The sequence below is a fragment of the Alligator sinensis genome, unplaced genomic scaffold (genome assembly GCF_000455745.1).
Source record: "Alligator sinensis unplaced genomic scaffold, ASM45574v1 scaffold1118_1, whole genome shotgun sequence".
Taxonomy (NCBI): Eukaryota; Metazoa; Chordata; order Crocodylia; family Alligatoridae; genus Alligator; species Alligator sinensis.
The window spans coordinates 2,503,202-2,524,689 of record NW_005842070.1 but is presented as its reverse complement, the minus strand read 5'-3'; the positions used below and the strand labels follow the sequence as shown (position 1 = coordinate 2,524,689).

General features: G+C 40.9%; 1 protein-coding gene across 1 annotated transcript in view; it reads left to right on the top strand.

The window, feature by feature from the left end:
• Positions 1 to 20,681, top strand: part of CRTAP (cartilage associated protein) — a 30,910-nt gene extending 10,229 nt beyond the window's left edge. The window contains exons 6-7 of the mRNA XM_006023606.1: positions 3,672 to 3,755; positions 18,138 to 20,681. Of these exons, the coding sequence (XP_006023668.1) occupies positions 3,672 to 3,755; positions 18,138 to 18,197 (144 nt within the window). The 3' untranslated portion in view covers positions 18,198 to 20,681. The remainder of the gene's footprint in view (positions 1 to 3,671; positions 3,756 to 18,137) is intronic.
• Positions 20,682 to 21,488: the final 807 nt, after the last annotated feature.

Here is a 21,488-nt window from a genome sequence, read left to right as displayed (position 1 = left end):
AGTGCAGCTGCCTCCCCCTCCTCCCCAGTCTGACCCCAGCCACTAGGAAGAGGCTGGAGAAGCCCCAGGCCTGAGCACACAGTGGCAGTCCACCCTCACCCCATGCACAGATCCAGGGGGCATATGCCCCCTATTCCTCCCCCAGGGATGCACACAGTAGCAGGAGCCCCCTCCTCCCTCCCAGCCACCCCGCGCCCCTGACAAGTACCAGCTCTGTCCCGTGCCCCACCCCACCCTGGCTGGGCAGCATCTGCCCCAGCCCCAGTCCCACTCTCTCCGTCACCACAGGGGCCTTAATCTGCCCCCCCCACACTCCTTCTCCCCTGCCTCAACAGACTTACCAGCGGGACACTGCTCTCCAAGGTGCCAGGTTGCATATTGGCAATCAGGTCAGTATTAGCCTTTATGGCTGGTCAATAATTGGCCATTGGTATTGGCCAAAAAAATCTTTATTGATGCACCCCTACTTTTTACACTAGCTTAGAACTCAGGTTAGCTATTGTAGATAGGGACAAATCATGTTAAAACGTTTTTGTGGGTTTTTTTTAAATTTTACAGTCAGTGGGTAGGTGCATGTGCTGTATTCAGAGCCGGTTCAAACAGGGAGCGGGCCCGGGCAAATCAGCCCATGCGGGGCCCTGCCCCCACTCCATCCCATGCACCCTGGACTCGAAGAAGCTGCCGCTGCTATGGCAGTGGCGGTGGCGGGAGGGGAAGTAGCAAGTGGCTGGATTTGAAGCCGGCAGCAGCAGCACAGAGTCGCTGCAGCCACTCTGCCCAGCTCTGTGGGGCCCAGGGCAGTCACCCCGATTTACACCCCCTAGGGATGGCCCTGGCTGTATTGCACCTACTCATATAAGCTAGAATTCTTTCTTTAAAAAAAAAAAAAAAAAGTTATTCCTTTAACAGAGTCTGCCTGAGCCATGTTACAAATCAGTGCAGCAAGAAATCAAGAAAGTGTGTCTGTACTTTGAAAAGTACCCATGCAAAAGTGTCATGGTAGGGTTCTGAGCTCTTAGTCTCTGCCAGATCGAATGTAGAGATATGTTGAATGGATGCAATAAGTTCAGTTTACAAGTTAAAGTTTGTTTTTGCTCTTGTTTTGTTTTTTCTTTTTAATTTTTGCCTGCCCATCCAGCTCAGGCTGAATCTAAGAATCAAACTAGTTTCTTACTCCTTTGTTTCTGCCAGCACTAAGATTCTGAAGGCAAATTAGATTATTAATTACCCCTGTGTAGTTCTGTGATCATCACCAAGTTTGCTCACATGTAACCGACTAGACATCAGTTGATGAGTAGAATAGAAGACAATGTGCTATTTTACTTTCTCATTAAGGTATGACTTCATTCCAGGCTCATGTTACTTTTGTTGAGTCAGCTTAGCTCAAGTGAAAGCAGTGACACTGAAATAACATTGGAGGTGCTGCATCTTTGATGGTCCTGCACACAGTTGCATTTAACACAAAGATTTGTAGGAATACATGCACTTTAGTAAGCTGAGTCATTCTGAAGTCTGTGTAGTGCCTTCTGAGGAGGTGAGGAAATTGTGAGAAGGCACAGCAGAACTAATGACACTTGGCCCTGCAAAACTAGTACAGCCCAGGGAACTCGAGTAAAATGCAGTAAAAATGCATTTTATCATGACAGTCAGCAGATGCCAGTCTGAGCTCACATCTGCCCCCATAGGTGTCATTTTTACCACATTTTCATGCATAGAATGCACCCCTGAATATAACTCACACTGTGTTTTTTTTTTTTTTTTAAAGGTACCATGACAAAAAAAGATCTGACCAATGCCATCTGAGCTGCAGTCACTAGAGAGTGAGCCCACTCCTGAGACTGTTGCCAGCCCTGTGTCCTGGTTGGGGCCCACAGCCCAATCTAGCATAGCAAATCTGGGACCGTGCAACAGTGTCAATCTGACATGGCAGATCCGAGGCTGCCAGCTGATCTAGCCAGCACTGGACTCAGTGCACCAGGCACCAGTCTGGCACATGGCTCCAAAGTCAGTGCACAGGGTCAGATCTGGCATGCCAGGTCCAGGGCTATGCGCTGGATCTGACCATGGACCACCCCACATGAAGTGTGGAGTGTATGGATGAGATGGGGGACTCCTCACGGGTCTGAAAATTGGGCTGTAGGAGAGAGGGGGTGATGAAAGGGAGCAGTGGCAGTAGCAATGTTAATTGTTATGGCTCCCAGATCAGTAGTAATTAACACTACCACTGCTCTGTCCCTGTCCCTCCTCCACCAAATTTCTATCCCCGTGACGAGTCCTTTTCCTCACGTAATGCATCCCCCAATTTTCCCCAACTGGTTTTGAGGGAAAATATCTGGGTCACAGGAAAATTCATTATATGGTAACTTTTTCCAAATAGAACCTTAAACTTGTCTTGGTCTTAAATGTATCTCAAGGGCCTGTAGAGAGCAGAGGTCTGCAGTAACCACAAATGCAAAGTTCAGTCATTTGAAAATGTATTTGGCATGTGCGGTAAGAGAACCGAGAGTAAGGTCTCCGTGCTGTGAAACAGAAGGATTCATAGACAACTGTCCAGAAGTTTGAGGACTACAGCTAATTTACCTGTGCATGTATAATATTTTAAATGCGCCCAGCTGTATTTGCTGATACTTTGCTCCTCCAGAGATGAGTAAAATATGCTTGTTTTTGAGGCCCCCATGGTGAGGGAGGGAGTGGGGCTGGACCTAGGGCAGGGGCAAGGGCAGGCACTGTCCAGGAAATTGCATCACAATCCCACAGATAATCTGTTTTGCCCCTACAAGCAGTTTGTTTGTTTATTTAAGTGCTTTTATATACTATGGTTCTCAACAAGAGGGAGGGAGTTTCAGAGCTAAGGAACAACTGGTGAGAACTTCCCACACTTTTTTGCCAAGCAAACTCAGTATTCTTATGGTACTTGCAAGAGATTCCTCTTGGTTGACCTTAGGGATTGCAGTGAGGCATATGGGAGAAGGCAGTCCCTTAGACATATAGGTCACAGGCCATTTAGGGCTCTATAGATCAAAACTGGCACCTTAACTTGCATCTGGAAATCCACTAGGAGTTGCAGGGGATAGGGCCCCCAGGGGTTGTGTTCATCCTTCAGACAGTACTGTATATGGTAATACCAAGAGAAGTTGCAGCTATTTGCTGTAAGCCAGTTGGTGGTGATCAGCTCAGAGCATTGAAAAGAAGACAGTGCAAAACCAGACCACCGTAGACTGACTGTACATACCGTATGCTCAACCCCAGACAGGCGTTATCCCTTTTCTGCAGCTAGTGTAGAAGGAGACCACAACGCTCTCTCCATGAACATCTATGCTAACACCACAGATAGTCTGACCTTATAGCTGCTGCATTGGGGATCTCCTACCTTTATTCCCACATAGGCTATTTTTGAAATACCAAAAAGATTAAAACTGTTTTCAACATGAGAAGGTACAATCAGAAGAAATTTTAGAGAAGATTGTATGGTCTATGTTTTTGTTGCCATCTTCCTTTTACAGGTGTGTTCTTCCTCATGGGATAGTCTTAAAATCAACTTGGAACACTGAGTCTACAACTGGCTTTTTTTTGAATAGGCAAAGATGATATCTGATAACTTGGGAAAGTTTCAGAACAGAAAGTTCTCAATGTCTTATTGCCTTAATATAATACATATTCTTTTTTAATAGGATGCAGTTAGATATTACAGCATAACCACACTTCAGATGGAAATGTATACATTTGCAAAGCAACATTTAATGGATGATGATGAGGTAAGAGTTTGCTAGTGAAGGATAGTATTAAAAAAAATAGTGCTGCCAACACCAAAATAAATGTGATATATATAAGATTCCATAATATCCTAAATGAAATGCAGTGCTATATTTATAAAAATGAAAATAGTTCTTGCTATGAAAATGGTTGACCTACTTATAACTGAGTTTCCTTTTAATATGAGTTTCAGAAAAGTCTACAGCAGATTATTTATTTTTTTAAGGAACAAGACCTGCTATTAACCCAAAGATAAGTTTTATATGCTCCACATACTGTATAATGATTTTACTAGTATTTTCTGCAGCACAAAACTAAAACACCAGGGGGAGCAAAAGTCATGCATATATCTTGTAAAAGTTTTTTCCAGTCTATTTAATTTAGCTTAAATTAGATTTCAAAGTTATTCTCATTTTGTCCCAGTAGAAGTAGTGACTCTCTGAAGAACGTTAGAATTTAGTCATATTAACTTAATTATTTCTTATTGCACCACTGCATTTTGGTCATCCCTTATTTCTTGATTGCTTGGTATTCATGGTCAATTGACATGATGCTATGACACAGCATGATTGCTATGCAGCATGAAATGATATATGTACTTTCTTCTGTTCAGGAAAATAGCTAAATTGGTGAAAGGCCATATTTTTTTTTTTCTTCCACACAGCTGGAAAAAATATAAATCATGGCTTAAAAAAACAAACTACCTTTCAGTTGAAACTGTGTGTGGTCCTCATCTTCCCTTCTCCATGTTAAAGTTAGGAATAGCTCACTTCTGGTATCAAAATAAATGCTGTATGTAATACACATTAGAGTTATACTATCCTTGAGATTTGAAACCTAGATCATATATTCCATGTAACAGCTACTGTTGGAGTGTTCTCTAGTTAAATGTAAGAGAAAATAGAAGTCACCTTTGTGATTTTTTGACTCTGTGACAAAAACAATATTTTAAATTTTAGAAGCAGTTACAAGTCTGAGCTTTATTTAGTGTTTAAGTGACCTAAACCTTTGCTAAAGATAGTGTTCCACAGCTAAATTATGAAACTTTAGAAAGATGGAAAAAATCTTCAGTTGCCACTACTGGTTCAAACTGTATAACAGACCATGTTATAAGGCTTCCAAAAGGATTAGGTTTAGAAAAAAACTAGAGGTTGTGTTTCGGTTTCTATGTTACTTCAGAAGTACAGTATGTCTGCAGTATGTCCATGTCTTCGGTTAATATGTTACTTCAGAAGTACAGTATGTCTATAAAGAGTTGCATAGTATCTTATTATTGGAGGGTCCTCTTAAATTCATCCCCCCCACCACTGCAGCTGGGAAGGTAGTCAGTGGGTGAGTCAAACAGTCTGACCCCTGTCCCTATACAACTTGCCTCTCCCCAGTGTCTGCACCCTGCACCGTGGTGCCTACACCCTGCTCCTTGTCCCCCGTGTCCCTGCATCCTTCTGATGCCTGCCTCCTCAACACTGCCCCCCCGCCACTTATGCTCCAACTCTGGCAGGGGTCTAGTCCTGCTCTAGCATGGGGCATAGAGTATACGGTTGCTCTAGCCCCAGCCCAGCCACACAGCAGCTATTGCAGCAGCTCCACCTGGGACCTGGTGTTGGAGCTTGGGCTGGAGCTGCTGTCACCACTGTCACTGCTACTGGACGGGGCTGGAGCCGGAGCAGCCACATGCTCCATGCCCTGGCTGGAGTGCAGCTGAGCCCTGCTGGAGGCAGAGGTTAGGGGGGTAGAAGCTGCATGGGGGAGGTAGAGGCAATGGGGTGGGGAAAATGGGGGAAAAACCTCATCTTGAATTTTAAGTAAATATGGTACTTTTCATATACCCTATTCTTATGTGCAGATACCAGGGTTAGCCACCATATTTTACTTCAGATTTAAGAGTAAACTTGTTTTGTAATTTTCTCTTTGCTTAGCCTGTACTTTATAACTGAAAGAAGTAACTGAGGAGGGAGGGAAGCATTCCTCCATGATGGTCTTTGACACATTGCTGTAGAAGGAATTATGGAGATCACCTTTAGCACCAAGCACTGCATACAGAATAAGCTTTTGGGGTTTTTTCTGGCAGTAACTCTTCTATTTCATCTGTTATTAGAGTAATCCATAAAATATTCCCCATGAAACAACACATTACCATATTCAAGATGAGTTTTGCAGGAGGTGATCAGGAAAATTGTGTGTGGTGAGTGCTTTGGAACAAAATAACCAGGGACTGGTGAAGTCTGAAGAAGGTTTCACACATACCCCTCCTTCTGTAGAAAAACCTGCAGGGTTTTATGGCTAGCACTTGCAGGTCCCAGTGGAGCATTGCCTTTTGTTGTTCTGCATCAGTTCTGGCCCCTTATTCTTTGCGTACCACAAGCTCCTTCTAGTTACAGAAGCATCCAAGGTCCCCAAAAGAGGCAGAAAAGGTTAAGAGCTGTACTGCCATTTCTGTTCTGTGAGGGAAGGGTCATATTTACCTTCAATCCAGCCAGTCTTCCCCCCCACCCCCCCTCCTCTTCTGTAAGCTGAGATAATAGATGCAGAGTCCACTCTAAATGTAAGGTCCATAGGAACAGCAATGGGCTGAGTTCTTTATACAGCACCGCCTTAGGCTAGGGACACAAGTGACACATAAACCGGTTTAAGTGACCAGAAATGAGTTTAAACCTGTAACAGAACAGAAGTTCAGTGCACTTAAACCACTTACAAAATGGCCAAAACCAGTTTAAGATAAACCTGGTTAGATGTAGTATTAGATTTAACTGATTTAGGTCAAACCAGTTTATGAAGCTTCTGTCTCAAATCCCTTCCCAGTTCAAGTTAACTCTCAGTCCCCCAGCATCCCAGGATGCTTTGCAGCCCTGGGCTGTGCTGTCTGCTTCAGCAGAGCAGGGTTGGCCCCACCCTTCCTCTCCCCAGCTGGAGCACTATCACTGCTCGGGTTGGCTGAGAAGCAGGTGGGGGTGGGAAACCTGGCTCTAAACCCCAGTCTGCCTAGTGGGGTGGAGCAGTCCCTCAGTCTTTTCCTTTGCTCCCTGCTAGAGAGGGGTCATGGCCAGATGCCGGCCAGGTTGGCAGGCTGAGGCAGAGAGGAGGAAGAGGTGTTTAAACCCCCGCCCCTGCCTGCAAGGGACTCCAGCCAGGGTCCCCCCGCCCCTGCCTGCAAGGGACTCCCTCCCTGCCTCAGCCTGCCAGCCCCCAGCTTGGGCGTAGCCATGACCCTGCTCTGCTTGAATAGGGGGCAGGGGCTTAGCAGGGTCTGTCCCTCTTTCCTCAAGGCAGACCAGGGCTGTGATCCCATGCACCTGGGGAGGGCCTCCCCACCTCAGCCTGCAAGCCCTTGACTGGGGCATGGCCATGCCACCCCCCCACCCAACTCAGTGTGGGGTGCAAAACCCTGGTAGGTACAGTCCCCACCCCCCTCCAAGCCTCTGGATCGGACTATTCCCCCAGGCAAGCTGGGGTTGGAGCCCCAAGCGGGCCAGGGAGGGGGATTTAAAGCCCCACACCCTCAGCCTTCTGGCCACACCCAAGGGAGGGGACTTAACCACTTAAGCAGGGAGCGGAGGAGGAAGCCTTGGAGGGCATCTCTCCTTTCTTCCCTTTGGCAGTGGCTGGGAAGTGTGCTCTAGCACCCCCCGACTTCTGGCCAAAGCTAATTCAGGCATGTAGCTGCATTTCCAGAATCAGAAGTGAATGTCTGTTCACTTGCTTCTTGGTTCAATCTACGTGGTTTAGACAAAACTGCAAAGATTAAATCGATTCAGCCTCTGGCTTTTTGACTGTCTGTACTTAGTCTTTATGATTGCTGGGGATTATCATTCCCTACAAAGTGCCCATATCTTTGGAATTAAACTGGCCATATGCTTTGTTTGCAAGAAGTCTATAGTCTTTAAAACAATCTGTTCTAAAGTTGTGCCAGCCTGTGGTGCTCCATATTTTGGCCAACTGCTGGAGAGTGATTGGGATGGTACTGAGGGAACCCTAAAGTAGGCAGCTCTAGTAAGAGGGAACAAACAGGCTGGAAGGTCAAAAATTCTGCCCCAAATTGACAGGAGAGTTGAAGGAAACACAACACAGTGAGTGTTACATGAAAACTTGTTATATTAACAATTGGAAAGAAGGGAGAAAACTTCCCTTTGACTTCTTCATTTTTAAATAAATAAGAAATCTGTGATTTGATTTTTTTTTTTTTTTTATAGATTTTTATGGTGCCCTTCCTAAAAAAAAGACTCAGGATGACTTACAATAAAAGACAATATTAACTTATAAAAACAGATAAACTGTCAAGATAACATAACAAGAACCCCCTAAAAATACCCCAAAATTTAAAAATTTCACCTCACCCCACTCTCTTCTATTCTTCTGCTCCTTACTTAGAAAAGCATCCTTGCCCTACTCAGCCTCAGTTTCTAACCTCCCCAGTCCCCATTCACTTCCTTCATTACAAATTTTTTTTCCCCATGTTTCTTCGCAACCCCACTCACTCCCACTTCCCTGCCAGGCGGTAGACCATGTCTTCTGTGATTTGTCATGGATCAAAATTGCTATCAAGTAGCGTCACCTGTAAGCCACATACCATATATTGTAATCTGAAAAGGATATTACTTCACCATCAGTTTTTGACTGAGCAGTTGTTTATTAAAAGGACTTACTTGATGAGCAGTTTCTTTCTAGGTGGAAGGTATCTTAATTCTCAAATCACATAGTTAATTCTCTCCTGCTCTTTTGTCCTGCACCACACACGTCTTTTTGAACCCCAGTAGTAAAGCAAGTGTGAACAAGTTGCTTCTTCCAACAACACAGTGCAAAAGTTACAGGGGTCTGAATACGCAGTAATGATTTTTGCATGTGTCATTTAAAAATACTGCCTCATTCCTGTTACTTTATTAATGTTTTTCCACACGGAAATGAAAAACTCTATTTCAAATATTTAATGTATGAGAGGTGACAGAAAATATTAACACCAACTCACTATAAAATACTTTTTTTAAGTACTTATTATTAAATATCCGTATTTAGTTTCCACAATAAAGTTACAAGAACATTACACAGTGCTGTCATCTTGCAAAGTTATTACTAAAAAGTAGGCTTGGCACAGGAATAATGATACATCTTGATTTCTGTTCAGACATGTAATGAATACCCTGTATAAGAAGGATCCTTAGAGAACTTAATTTAAATGTTGGGGATTATATGAATTACATAGATTTTAAAACAGCAAAATGAATAGTATCTTTGCATTGCCGTTAATGGGCCCGATCTTCAGGTGCTGTAATCTGCTCTAGTTCTAACTTTAAGAGTCATGGACCTATTTATACAAGTTGAGCTCCTGGTCCATAAATTCTGTGTTTTAAAATGATATTTTGGGAGATTTTTACTTGGTCAATTTGAATTGCAAAGAACCACAAGTATTTTTATTATTATTATTGCAGTTGTTACTAATAATAGTAGCAATAACAACAATAATAGTAACAATACTTATAATAATGATGATAATATTTTCATACTAAATCAGAGATGAAGAAATGTTGGCATCTTTGACTTTTCCTACTGCTTTTTTTATCTGTGTATAATATCTCCATATATGTATTTGCATACATAAATAGTTGGGGTTCATATGTTCCTTTCCTATCTATGGTGCAGAGTGCTGGCCCAATATAGCTGGCACATGCTGGAGGGATGGAATCTCACCAGTGCCATAGTTGATGTTACATTTGCAAATAAATTATCCGAATTTAGGCAGCTTTTCTGTTCTATTTGCAAAGCATTACTGAACATATTCTGAGTTTTGTAATCTTGCTGCTTGCAGTTATTTAAAGAATTTACACAAACATACTTCTACTGCTGTGTTGTATAAATATCAGGTTTATTTTGCCTGTGTACTTGTTACTATTTATGATGTGCAGCATGTCCTCTAAGTCACAGAATTGTTTCTACTCTACTTTGATTGACTAAAACTTCTTTAAAAGGGCTATCTTGATTTTTATTTTTTTTTACTTTTATATTTTTCTAGCAGAAGCAGAGCTGATATGGTATGCTCAGTTCAGACACTAAATTTGTATCTCTTTTGGATGCATCTACATGTGCCCATATGGTGATGTTGCTACTACACCATGCTTTAGTACTTACTTAGTAACCTGCACTGCGCTCTACACTGGGTGCACGGTTATTTTTAGCCACTGCTTCACCATAGCAGCACTCTCCCTTGTTATAATGCACCACTACCGTGAAGTAGCTGCTGGTTGGTCATGTGCCTTTTTTGCCATTCCCAGCAGAAGCTAATGCTGATCAAACCAGCACTAACTACTAGTAACTTGTTTCTGTTTTGTGTGCTGCATTCAGGGGTGAGATCACAGACTCCAAGCAAGGCAAGAGACCACTTGCATGATGCTTAAGGCCACCCTTGCTGCTAATGGGAAAGACAGGCTCTTGGGCTTAATACAGATAAACTCCTGCCCAAATCTTTTGAGGGGTGTAGGTTGTAGCTGTGTTGGTCTAAGGACATAGGCAGACAAGGTTCTTTGGGTGAATCTGATATCTTTTATTAGACCAACTTAAATAGTTGGGGAAAAAAAAATTAAGGACGCTTTTGGGTTCAAAAACTGAGGAAGATTCAGCAGTTGGTGTGTGCTTTTCCTGGATGGAATGAATAGTAAAGAAGCCAGAGGCTGGGCTGGTATGCATGCAAGATAGGCAGTCAGTGAAGGTGTAGATTGAGGAGTCAATGGGCGAGAGACAGGCTGGGTGGGGTGGAGAGAAGGGGGATGAATAGTGGAGAGGTACCTGCGGAGTCATCTGTCAGGCAGGTTATAATGTGTCATAAATCCAATGTCTATATTTGGTTCATGATTTTTAGTATCCAGGAGGCTGATGAAGTAGAGTTCATAGGCTCATCTGTGAAAAGTGTTTTGTAAGTTCCCCTTGAGTATTTGAACTGAGATTGGAAAGCGAGTGGTTTTCTTGTGAGAAATGTTCCCCCACAGGTAATCAGGTATTCCTGTCTTTGATAGATTTGTTGTACGCAGTTGTTGTTTGGTCTCTCCTATGTATTTTCCATCAGGGCATTTGGTGCATTGGATGAGATATATTAAACTTCTGGAGGTGCAGCTGTAAGATCCAGGAATGCTGATGGCTGTGTTGTGGGGTGTAGTTATTGTGGAGGTGATGGACATGTGTTGGCAGGTTTTGCATTTCTTGTCATGGCACAGTCTGGATCCATTTGGTGTGTTCTGGACCTGAGGAGGTTTGCTTCTGGTGATGAGGTTAGCGAGGTTTGGTGCTTGTTTGAAGGCTAGGATGGGTGACTCTGGAAATGTCTCTTTAGGAATAGGGTCTCTTTCTAGTATGGGTTGCAGTGGTTTGAGGATTTCCTGTATGGGTTTGAGGGAGGGGTGATATGTCATAACCAGCAGTGTGCGATTTGTGGGGGGGGTGGTGTTCTTCTGTACTGCAGCAATTCTTCACATGGTATCCAGGTGGCTCTTTCAAATGTGCGATCTGTCTCTCTGGAGGAGTGTCCTTGTTGGGTGAAAGCCTTTTTAAGATTAGTGAGGTGGCAATCCCGGGTGTTCTCTTCAGTGCAGATTCGGTGGTATCTGAGGGCTTGATTGTATATCACAGCTTTTTTGGTGTGTTTAGGGTGATTGCTGGTTCTGTGCAGATATGTATGTTGGTCTGCGGGTTTCTTGTATAACGTGGTCTGTATTTTATCATTCTGGATACTGATCATCATGTCTAAAAAGGAGATGTTGGTGCTGGAGTATTCAAGAGCTAGTCGGATGGAGGGATGGTGATTGCTGAATTTCTGATGGAACTCAATCAGAGATTGCAGGTTTTCAGTCCAAATGATGATGTCATTGATATATCTTAAGTATAGCAAGGGTTTCATGGTGCAGTTCCTGAGGAAGTCTTCTAGGTGGCTCATAAAAAGTTTGGCATACTGTGGGGCCATTTTAATGCCCAGAGCTGTTCCCATTGTCTGGAGGAAGCATTGGTTATTAAAAGTTAAATTGTTGTGTGTGCGGATGAAGTGTATACGGTCAGTAATATCTTTGGGTCTGTATTCTGAGTTGTAATCTTGTTCCTGTAGATATGTAAGGCAGGTTTGGATGCCATCCTGGTGTGGGATGTTGGTATATAGGCTGGGGAAGTCCATGGGGGGGTAGGGGTGTTGGTATATAGGCTGGTAATGTCCATGGTGGCTAGGAGGGTGTTTTTAAGTTTCCGTAGAAAGTCTGTAGTGTCTTGGACAAAACTTGCTCTGTGGGTGACGAGCGATTTTAGGATTGCTTCAGTAAAACCTGGTATTTCCTCAGTTAGGGTCCCATGGTTGGATATGATAGGTCTGCCAGGGCTCCCTTGTTTGTGGATTTTAGGGAGCAAGTAAAAAGTCCCTGGGTTAGGTAGTGGAGGGATCAAGGTCTGTAGTTTTTCTTATTTAGCAGTTTACCAGTGCCAGGTTTCATGCTGGGAATGCAATCTAAGTAAGTTTGGGAGGGGGGGCAGGTCTGCTGTGCGGGTTGGTGAGATCAGAAGGGCTGGTGGGTCCATGGTGAGGGTTGTCCATCCAGGGCAGGGAGGGGCGGGGTGTTGAAGGGCTAAAAATAGCCCTGTCTAGGGGGTGGGGATGATAGGAAAAGCATAGTCCCAGGGCTGGGATGAACAGCTGGGATTTCCCAGCCCTTGGGCTGTGCTCTGAACACATACACGTTCGGTTAGATTGGGCCAACCATTTTTTCCCCCAATCTAAACTGCCCAGCGTATGTACCGGTCAACACTTAGATCGACCTAACTGTAGTTAAATCAATCTAAGTGTAATAGTCTGCATGTAGCCTAGGTTACTGAACTGTAAACACAGACTTTCTTTTATCTAGAATTCTTGTTAGTCATTGAAGTTAAATGGGTGTTGGAAAAAATTAACAGATTTTTCATCAGACTAACTACACAACTCTTTCCTTCTGAGTTGATCAATTTTAATTATATTGCATTTTATGTTATCAGGGTTGAACTAGCTCTTTAGTCGTCATAGCATTCCAATTAAGCAAAACCTGAATTTTACTACAAGAAAAAAAAAGCTGGGAAAACATCTGTAGAAGGAACTTTTTTTTTCCTTTTGAGCTTTTAAAATTCACAAAGGAATAAACAGCACAGTCAACTTTCTCTTTCTTTTCATGTCACCTTCAATATCTTGATTTCATTAGGTTAAAGGCTTCTTCCCATTCGCTTAATTAGGAACTGGACTGGGCTTTGAAGCTGATCCTTGGTGGTATGTTAGTGTAGGTTTTAAACCACGATAAAGTATTATTACTTTAATATTCACTGATGCTGCCATGCAGAATATTGGTTGCCTTGCAATGTGCGTAAAATTCCTATATAAAATCCTGTCAGCAAACCTGCATGGAAAGCATGGGTTATTACAGGACAGTTTATTTTCCCAGGGTGTTTCTTGTCTATGATAAGAGAGGATGGAGCAGATTATATTTAAAGGTAAGGGACAAGAAGGATGACTAATTTTTGCCTTATGGATGTCAGTGCTCAGTCTTGGCTTGGAAGGAAAAGCATCTGTTTTATTTAATCATTGGGACTTCAGTGAAGGATGCAACACCTACTTGGTGCTGTGATGTTAAAGCATAGATTACCAGCCAAAGAAAAGCTGTTGCTCAACTGTCAGCCTCAAGTGGGCTATAATGAACCATAAATTGACTGGACGTTAGTTTCTTGAATGCTGATCCTGCTTCTAAATGGTTGTACTTTATAACTTTGTGTCATATGTGTATTTGGTGTGTGTGTGTGTGTAAATGTAATATTACATCAGGAATCGAGAACATTGATACACAAACATGGGATAAAACCCCAAGCATAGTTTTTAACACCATCCATATCTGTCAGAAGTAATTTAAGGGGTTTATATCTTTTTCCACATAATGACATGGTGAGCTGTTTCAAGTGTTGCCTGAACAATTAACTTGTAAAAAACCGAAATAAAATCTAGGGCCTTGTATTTCCTTTTTAGGATAATTTCTGAGTAATTTATCTTGGTGTCATCAAGGTAATAGGTTGACCACTTGCTATATATGTTTATTTCACATCTAAATTAATAAGCATGGCCTCTATATACCATATTAATGTAACCCATGCTGATGTAGCATGCATGTTGTTCCTGGCTAGTGGTGAAACTGCCTCTCTGCTAGTTGACAAGTCATTTAATCTGAAGTAGTAAATACTTGTGAATTTACATTCTGGATTCAGTTCCCAAGGTAACCTAATTTGAGGCAACATTACTGTCATTATATTTATTGTTCACTGGAGAGTTGGGGGCACTAAGTATCTTGGAAGAGATATTAAGCACTTCCCACAATCAGGCCAGTATGAAACTATTGGTGTCTATTGACAAGAAGCTGTTTTCTTTAGAATTAACACTTGTGAAACATTTGCTGACCTCAGTAATGCAAAATGCCTTTTTATTTCGGTTCTGCATTCCCAACAAAGAGATGATGCCCTGTCATGTAGGTGCTAATAGGTCAAGACTCGTGATCTCTATTCATAGCTTTTAGCATGATAATGTAATGAGCTCTTCTAACATTCCACTATAACCTAGACTGCCTTTCTATGTGGACACCACCCAAAATATGTATAACATACAAATGTTTCCCCTTCTGATGACAGGAGCAGGCAAAAACATATTTGTTTGCAATATTTGTTTGCAATTCAGGTGCATCAGATTTTCTAGGTACTTATTTGTGCCCAGTCTGTGGAGTTGTACTCCATACTGATTTTTTTTTTTATTTTTTTTTTTTCATACCTCCTTAGATATTAAGACCTATTTGAGTTTTAGACCATGTGGGATTTTCGTCAAATACACTTATTTCTTATTCCCATATAGCACCTTCTTTTTAAGTAAAACTTGTTTTTACTCAACTTTGACACGTTTTTGGGTCCAAACAAAAGGCTCTGAAATCTAGCCGGAGCATCATTGTCTTTGGAACGTACTGTATTATTGATAAGGAGTAGGGCATAAAATTCCATAAATGCATGTAATGTGAAATCAGTTATGATTTTTATTGTCAGAGCTTGAGGAAGTCGGGTTATTTAAATCACAGCAGTGAACCACTGTGTTCTCCCCCAACTATGCTCATATTGGAGGTAATGCTATCAGAACTTCGTGCCCTTCCCATTTCATCTAGCTTTTGAAGGTTGCCTTTTTTGTAGGTACACTAAAAAGAAAATTCCATTTTTGTCCTGTTAGGTTTATTATTATATGCTATTAAGACATTGAAAAAAAAATCTGAGATAAATCAAGGACCTCTGAATGCTAATAACTACAGTGAGTGAGTAGGAGATGCAACTGCTCAACTCTTAAGATATGCACCCAACATCTTAGCCAAATTTAGAGATTATCCTTGAAAATTTGAGACACCATTTCTCTCACTTTGGTTTCTCTATCCATAACATTTGGGTGACAATAGTTATTCCACTAGAGTGTTGGGAGGCTTTATTTATTCATATTTGTAAAGTGTTAAGACTGCCAGATGGAAGGCTGTATTGATTCAAAGTATTTTTAACAAAATTTAACTATTTTTTAACTACAGAGAAATGTTTACCCTTTTCAATATTGCTTAAGCTGCTTTAAGCCAAAATGATAAATAGAGACCATGAAGCACCTGGTAATATTTGTTTCGTCCACTGTTATTGAATTGAATGCACAGATGTTTCTAGTGAGTTAAAAGAAAAATAAACTGTCATCCTTCAGGAGCTGCTGAAACCACTTTATAGTTTGCAGAAGCTCCAGCAAAGCTTTAAGACAGAACTACGAAGTAGGAGCAAAAGCAGCACTTATTTCATAAGGCTACTACCCTATTTATTATTTTGTTTTAGGTTATTTTTGTTCTTGCTAGTTCCCAGTTTTAAAGAACTTGATAGTAATTATTTTAATCATGACCATAATATGCTTAAAATAATCAGAACCACCCCAATTCTTTACATTCCTTTTACTGACCATGGAGGATATCATCTCTTTCCCCATCTGTTCAGGGGAATGAAAAAAATGTCTAGATTCAAACCACTATTGGATCTTTTGGTGTGCTCTGTACATAATGATGAATAAATTCTCAGACAAAAACTTGCTTAAAATTTAGCTACCATTGTAAACACCTTTTCTTGTACCATAATGCAGCATGATGCTTTACAGGGATAAGGAAAAACACTGCTCCAAACTTCATAGTCTACAGCCAGTATACCTAGAAAATGAATATAGTCAATGGAATAGAAGGAGAAGAAAAAAGAATGACGGTTCAAATAAAGATCCACTGTGTTGAAAACAAATATTATATTAATTGTGATATTCCCAGTTCTTAACCATAACAAACCATTCATATTTTTCAATGGAATACTTTCCAAAAATAAAAAAAAGCTAATTTAAATTTTTGTTTCAAATATTAACAGAGTATGTTTAACTTTTGGGGAGGGATCATTTTGAAACATCTTGTTGTTGGACACTTCTTGTCCTATTTTATAAAATAACATATGAAGTCAACATTGAACCATTGTCATTGATCTCCATATGTCATTCTCTCAGCTGTCTCTTATGGGAAACCTTGAATTTTTGTTTTTGGTCAAATTTAGAGTAGCTGTCTCCCAAACAAACAGAATTTCCTGTAAGAAAGAAATTCCAAGCTTTAACTAGCACTAGAATGAGTGTGGTCCAAAGAAGAGGAGCTAATCAATGATGACTTGAATGTAAGGCAAAATGTTTTGAGGGGATGTTTTGAGGGCCATAGAAGCATCTGAAGAGGAACAGTACTGCAGACATCAAGAAGTACATGGGAGGAGGGTTTAGGAATAAGTAGAATGTGCAAAGGCAATGAGTTTGCAGACAGGGGTAGATCTAGAACAGGGGTGGGCAATTATTTTGGGCAGAGGGCCACTTATTGAACTTTAGCAAGCCATCGAGGGCTGCATGACAGGCAGCCGGGGCAGATAAATAGTAATTTTCTTAATTTTGGGGTGGGGACCACGGGCTGGATAGAATGACCTGGCGGGCGACATCCGGCCCCTGGATCGCATTTTGCCCACCCCTGATCTAGAATTTTGAAAATGGAAGAGTACAGATGGTGAGGTGCATCATCACGTATGAAACAACACATGTTTTTCTCCAGTTAAAAATAAACTAGAAGCTGTACTAATATGCTAGTGGCCTAGGGCTGTGTTATTTAGTTAAAGATTAAAATGAAAACAAATATAACTTCATTGGAATGAGTTGAAAACAACCTGCAGGACTGTGAAATAGGAGCTATGTTACCAGGAGGAGCTAACAAACAGCAGAATTGCAGAACAAAGAATAACTTGATTGGTGGAACATCAAGACCACTAACAAGAAGAGAGGGTCATTAACTGCTGTGCAATGAAGAGTTTAGAAGGGATCAGGTAGATTATAATGAGCCATGAGGTCAGTTGTCTCCCCTCAGCATTTCCTGCCTAGAAATGTTGCTGCCACTACCAGACAGTTGGTTTTATACTTTGGGTGAAGCATGAATCAAAGTGGGGTGGTGGAAATGCAAGTGCACCATTTCCACCCCTGTTGGCAGGGTACAGTGTGGGAAATGATTGAAGCTCAATACAAGCCAGGGATAGATCTTTATAGCTAAAAAAAAAAAATGAGGTTTTTAAATTTTGTGCAGAAAAAAGTATGGTGCTGAAAAAAATTTTAGTTAAATTAGAACATAAAAGTAAAATTTCTTCAGCATTAATTCTGGCTCTGTATTTCCACAAATCAGAACCCTGTGATTCCAATCATGAAGAGATCGCAAAAGCTCTGTTTTATAATATTTTTTGCTGTACTTAAAGTTGTGGATTTGTACTTGAAATATGGAAATACATATGTTGTGAGGAATGGTGAACGCATGAAGCAGGTTTATTCATTGGGAGAACAGGCTATGATACAAGATTAAAGTTAGGAGCCATTTGCAGAATGTTTACTTTTAATTTCTGAGGTTTCTAAAGTGTTTTGATTTTTCAATGTGACATTGCAACTTCTTAATTTTATTGGATGTTTTTGTGTAAGCTAAAGATGTGTCTGTCTGCTTATTTTTCTTTTAATCTGGGAATTTCCTTAAGCATACTGTATTTAAACCTCTGTAAGCCTACTGTGGATCGTATTTTCCTTTGTCAATGTCTGTATTTTGCTTCTAGCCAGTGCTTGACACCGGTCTGGGTCATTTCATTACTTGTAACGGCTCTTTGTGATAACTTGAACATGTGTAAAGTGCTACGTAGAACAAGTCTGTCCTTCATAGCTTTTGCTGCAGCTTAGTTCTTGGTTGAGATGTCCAGCATTTTACTCAGTCATTTTGCTGTCAATAATTAACTTGTTTCCTGCTTAACTTGAATCTTTTTAGGGTGAAGTTGTGGAATTCCTAGATGAACTCCTAGAAGTGGATGAGAACAGCGAATCCTGATGAACAAAGCCACACGTCTCTCTCTTTTTAAGTGAAGATCCACTGTTGTTCCTTCATATCATCTGTATTTGTAACTCATGTTAGCAACACCTTGAAGTTGCACTTTTAAGCTCAGTCAAAGCTCACAAGAAACACTTCCATGGGATTACCACCATGTTGCACTGACCTTTTCACAAGTGTGGCTTGAATGTTTTCAAATACATGGGAGGCACGTGTGATTTGATCTTGACTTTAATTTCTTTAAAATAGTATTTAAAAACAAAAACAAGCTCTTCAGAATCTCTCGATCGTCATTGAGCTTCCTCACTCAAATTGCTCTATGAAATCATAATAGGCCAACTCTGAAGGTTATGAATTAAGCCTGTGGTTTTCAAACCATGGTGTGCAGAATTTTGGGGTTCCATGATAGTTCATCAGGGGTTCAGCAAAGAGACCAGAAGTAATAGCAGAACTGGCTGGGTGATGGTGTGCCACGATTGCCCGGCCAGGTCACCTGGCTCCATATCAATCGTTAGGATACAGGTAGTGGTTCTGGGGCAAGAGAAGTAATATGAGAGGGTTCTGCGCCTTTTAGGAAGTTTGAAAACCACTGAAATAAGCTATTGAGGAGGGTGTACCAACTGTGAAGGTTGTCTGAAGTGTGTAACAATATTGTTTGCGTAGGGCTTTCCCCGTGATAAACAGTAAAATTATTGGAAATCTCAGGGCATCAGAAAGTTGCTAGCATATTACACAGGAAAACTGTTCCAGACCTCAAATGAGGTTTTAAACAAAGCACAGCTCTGCTGTTACATTTGCTTTGAGAACTTCCTTCTGTTGGTAATTATGATCTTTAAAAAAAAAAAAAAAAGGGAGGTTCTATGACATCAAGCAGGAGGTCACTTAGCTATTTATTGAATCAACTCAGTCTTCCCTGCTCGTCTCAGTTCTTGCTCTGTCACTTCAAGCTCAGTCCTGCAGATCTCTGCTTTCATAAGTAATCTTTGCCCATGTGAAGATTTAATCTTGTAAAAATACAAGGTGTGTATGATCAAGCTCTTTCAGTTTGAACAGCCTGCATATTTTTACTCATAAAAGGAAATAAAGGTAAAAATATTCAGTCAGCACACCAAACATTTAACTGCCACCTGCTAGTGGTAGGTAGGAAGAGTGTTGGGAGACTGAAATGATGACATGTCTGTTAGCTACAGGTCAAGATCATGTTGCATAAGTGTTTCTAAAGCCATGACACAGATTTAAAGATGACTGGTAAAATACTGTTCTATTGAAATCAATAGCAAAAAAGGCCCATTCACTTTAACAGAGCTGGGATTTTGGCTTTGCATTTCGTATCTTTCTTTTTTAAGACATGCTCCTGCCAGTGAGTAAGCCCTGTTCCCTTTAATTGGAGACAAGGGTATTCAGCCCCTTGCATGAACTAAACTGAGCCCTTGATTGGATATGAGAATCCAATGTGAGCAACTGAACTGTGATAGCAAATTCAGTGAAAAGAATGTGAAATCTTGCTGAACCACCCATCACTGCTGCAAATTCCCTTGTGTGTTTGATTCCCAGCTACACCAGAGAACCAAAGGAAAATCACAGTTTAAGGAAGAAGTGTCTTCGGTTATCCCTCAGTCCCTAGTCAGAATGGTATACTTTGAACTATGATTAGAGATATATACTCACCTCAGATTCTCCAGTGTAAATCCTGATTAATCCGTTGAAGCCAATGAGCCAAAATCTGTACACAGTTATAACACTAAATCCAGCATAACTCCATCAGCTTCATTGAATTTATGACCATATAATAAGCGAATTTGCCCTTAGTGCCTAACTGCTTCAGCAGAGGTGGCACATTTCAGATTTCCTTGCACTTATTATTGTTCTTCACAACATTGTGCTTATATTTATTGTAACTTTTGTGCAAATTCAACTTTTTTCCCTTAAAAAAAAAATGTAAACAGTTTATTGTAAGGTAGCTTTCATTCTATACATACCATTATGTTATCTTATGGTCAGTATCCTACTGGGTTATTCTGTTTTCAAGAAATAAATGTGTGTAGTATTAAATTTTGGAGAAGCTGCCACTTTGGAGTTCTGTCCTCTCTTTGGCTCTCAGAGAGATGTGGAAGGATGTTCTCCAGCTTCTCCCTGCAGAAATTTGCCCCTGAAATTAAAATCATCTGGCTGAATGTCTTTTTTGCTGTGGATCTCTTGACTCGGCATCTCGTATTACAAATGGTGTTGAGGCAATTTAAAAGAGGATGTTTAAATGCACATTTGCCTTGTTTTTTGTTATTACAATTTTGGTTCTTCTTTTGGTTTTATTTTTTTGTTCTTGTTTTTTGCCAAACCTACTTGTCATTTCTGTAGAACAAGGAACATCTGCCAATTGCTTGTTTGTATGGTGCCTAACTTGGTGGACAATTCTTTTTTGGGGCCACTAGGTGCTACTGTATTACAAAAATAAAGTGCCTTAAAGATAACTGGATAAAAACTGGAGCCTGTTGTTTGAGTTACTGGGCCTGATTTATGCCACAACTTTGCATCTTGAGTGGACACAAAGTGGATGAAACATGCTTCTAAATCAAAATGGCAGCAGTTGACCCAAGGCAGAAAATACTCCTAAAGGTGAAAGAAAGCATAGATTTGAGCCCTAAATCTGTTATGTCCTTCCCACCCATGTTTCTTTCTTTCCACTGAATATTTCCTGAGCATTTCACAGTAATATGAACCACAGTACTATAAGAATATGTAGTAAATTGAACCATATATTGAAGCCACCCTGAGCCTTCTTGGGGAGGGTGACATGAAAATTGAATGAATGAGGCCTAAGAAAGGGTATTGTGATATTCAAAAGCTTGCCTATGTCTATAGCAAGCATACAATTGGTCCAATAAAAGATATCACTCACAAGAATTCTTGCCTCTTGAATAAATAAATATTATTGGCACACTTCTGAGCCCATTAATGAAGCACTGGGTATCAAACTAATCTCTGGTGTAGCCACTTTGACCTCAGTGGGATTACACTAGGAATGAACATACCTTCTCTGTTTGAACACTTACTTTTTCTGTTCAGCAGATGGCTACTTAACCATTGTATGGTTCCAGGGTGTTATTAATTTCCCTGTTAGCTTGTGATTCTGTCTTAAACCTTATGGAGCCAGTTTATTTTCATGTTCAATCCTGTTTGCAGTTCTCAGGTTTTTAGCTAAAATCTCATGATATTGTGCATTTTCAGGTTGAAGCTCCATAACTTACTGAGTTGTCCATTTGCACTGGCTTTCCTTTAGACGTGCCAATTTAC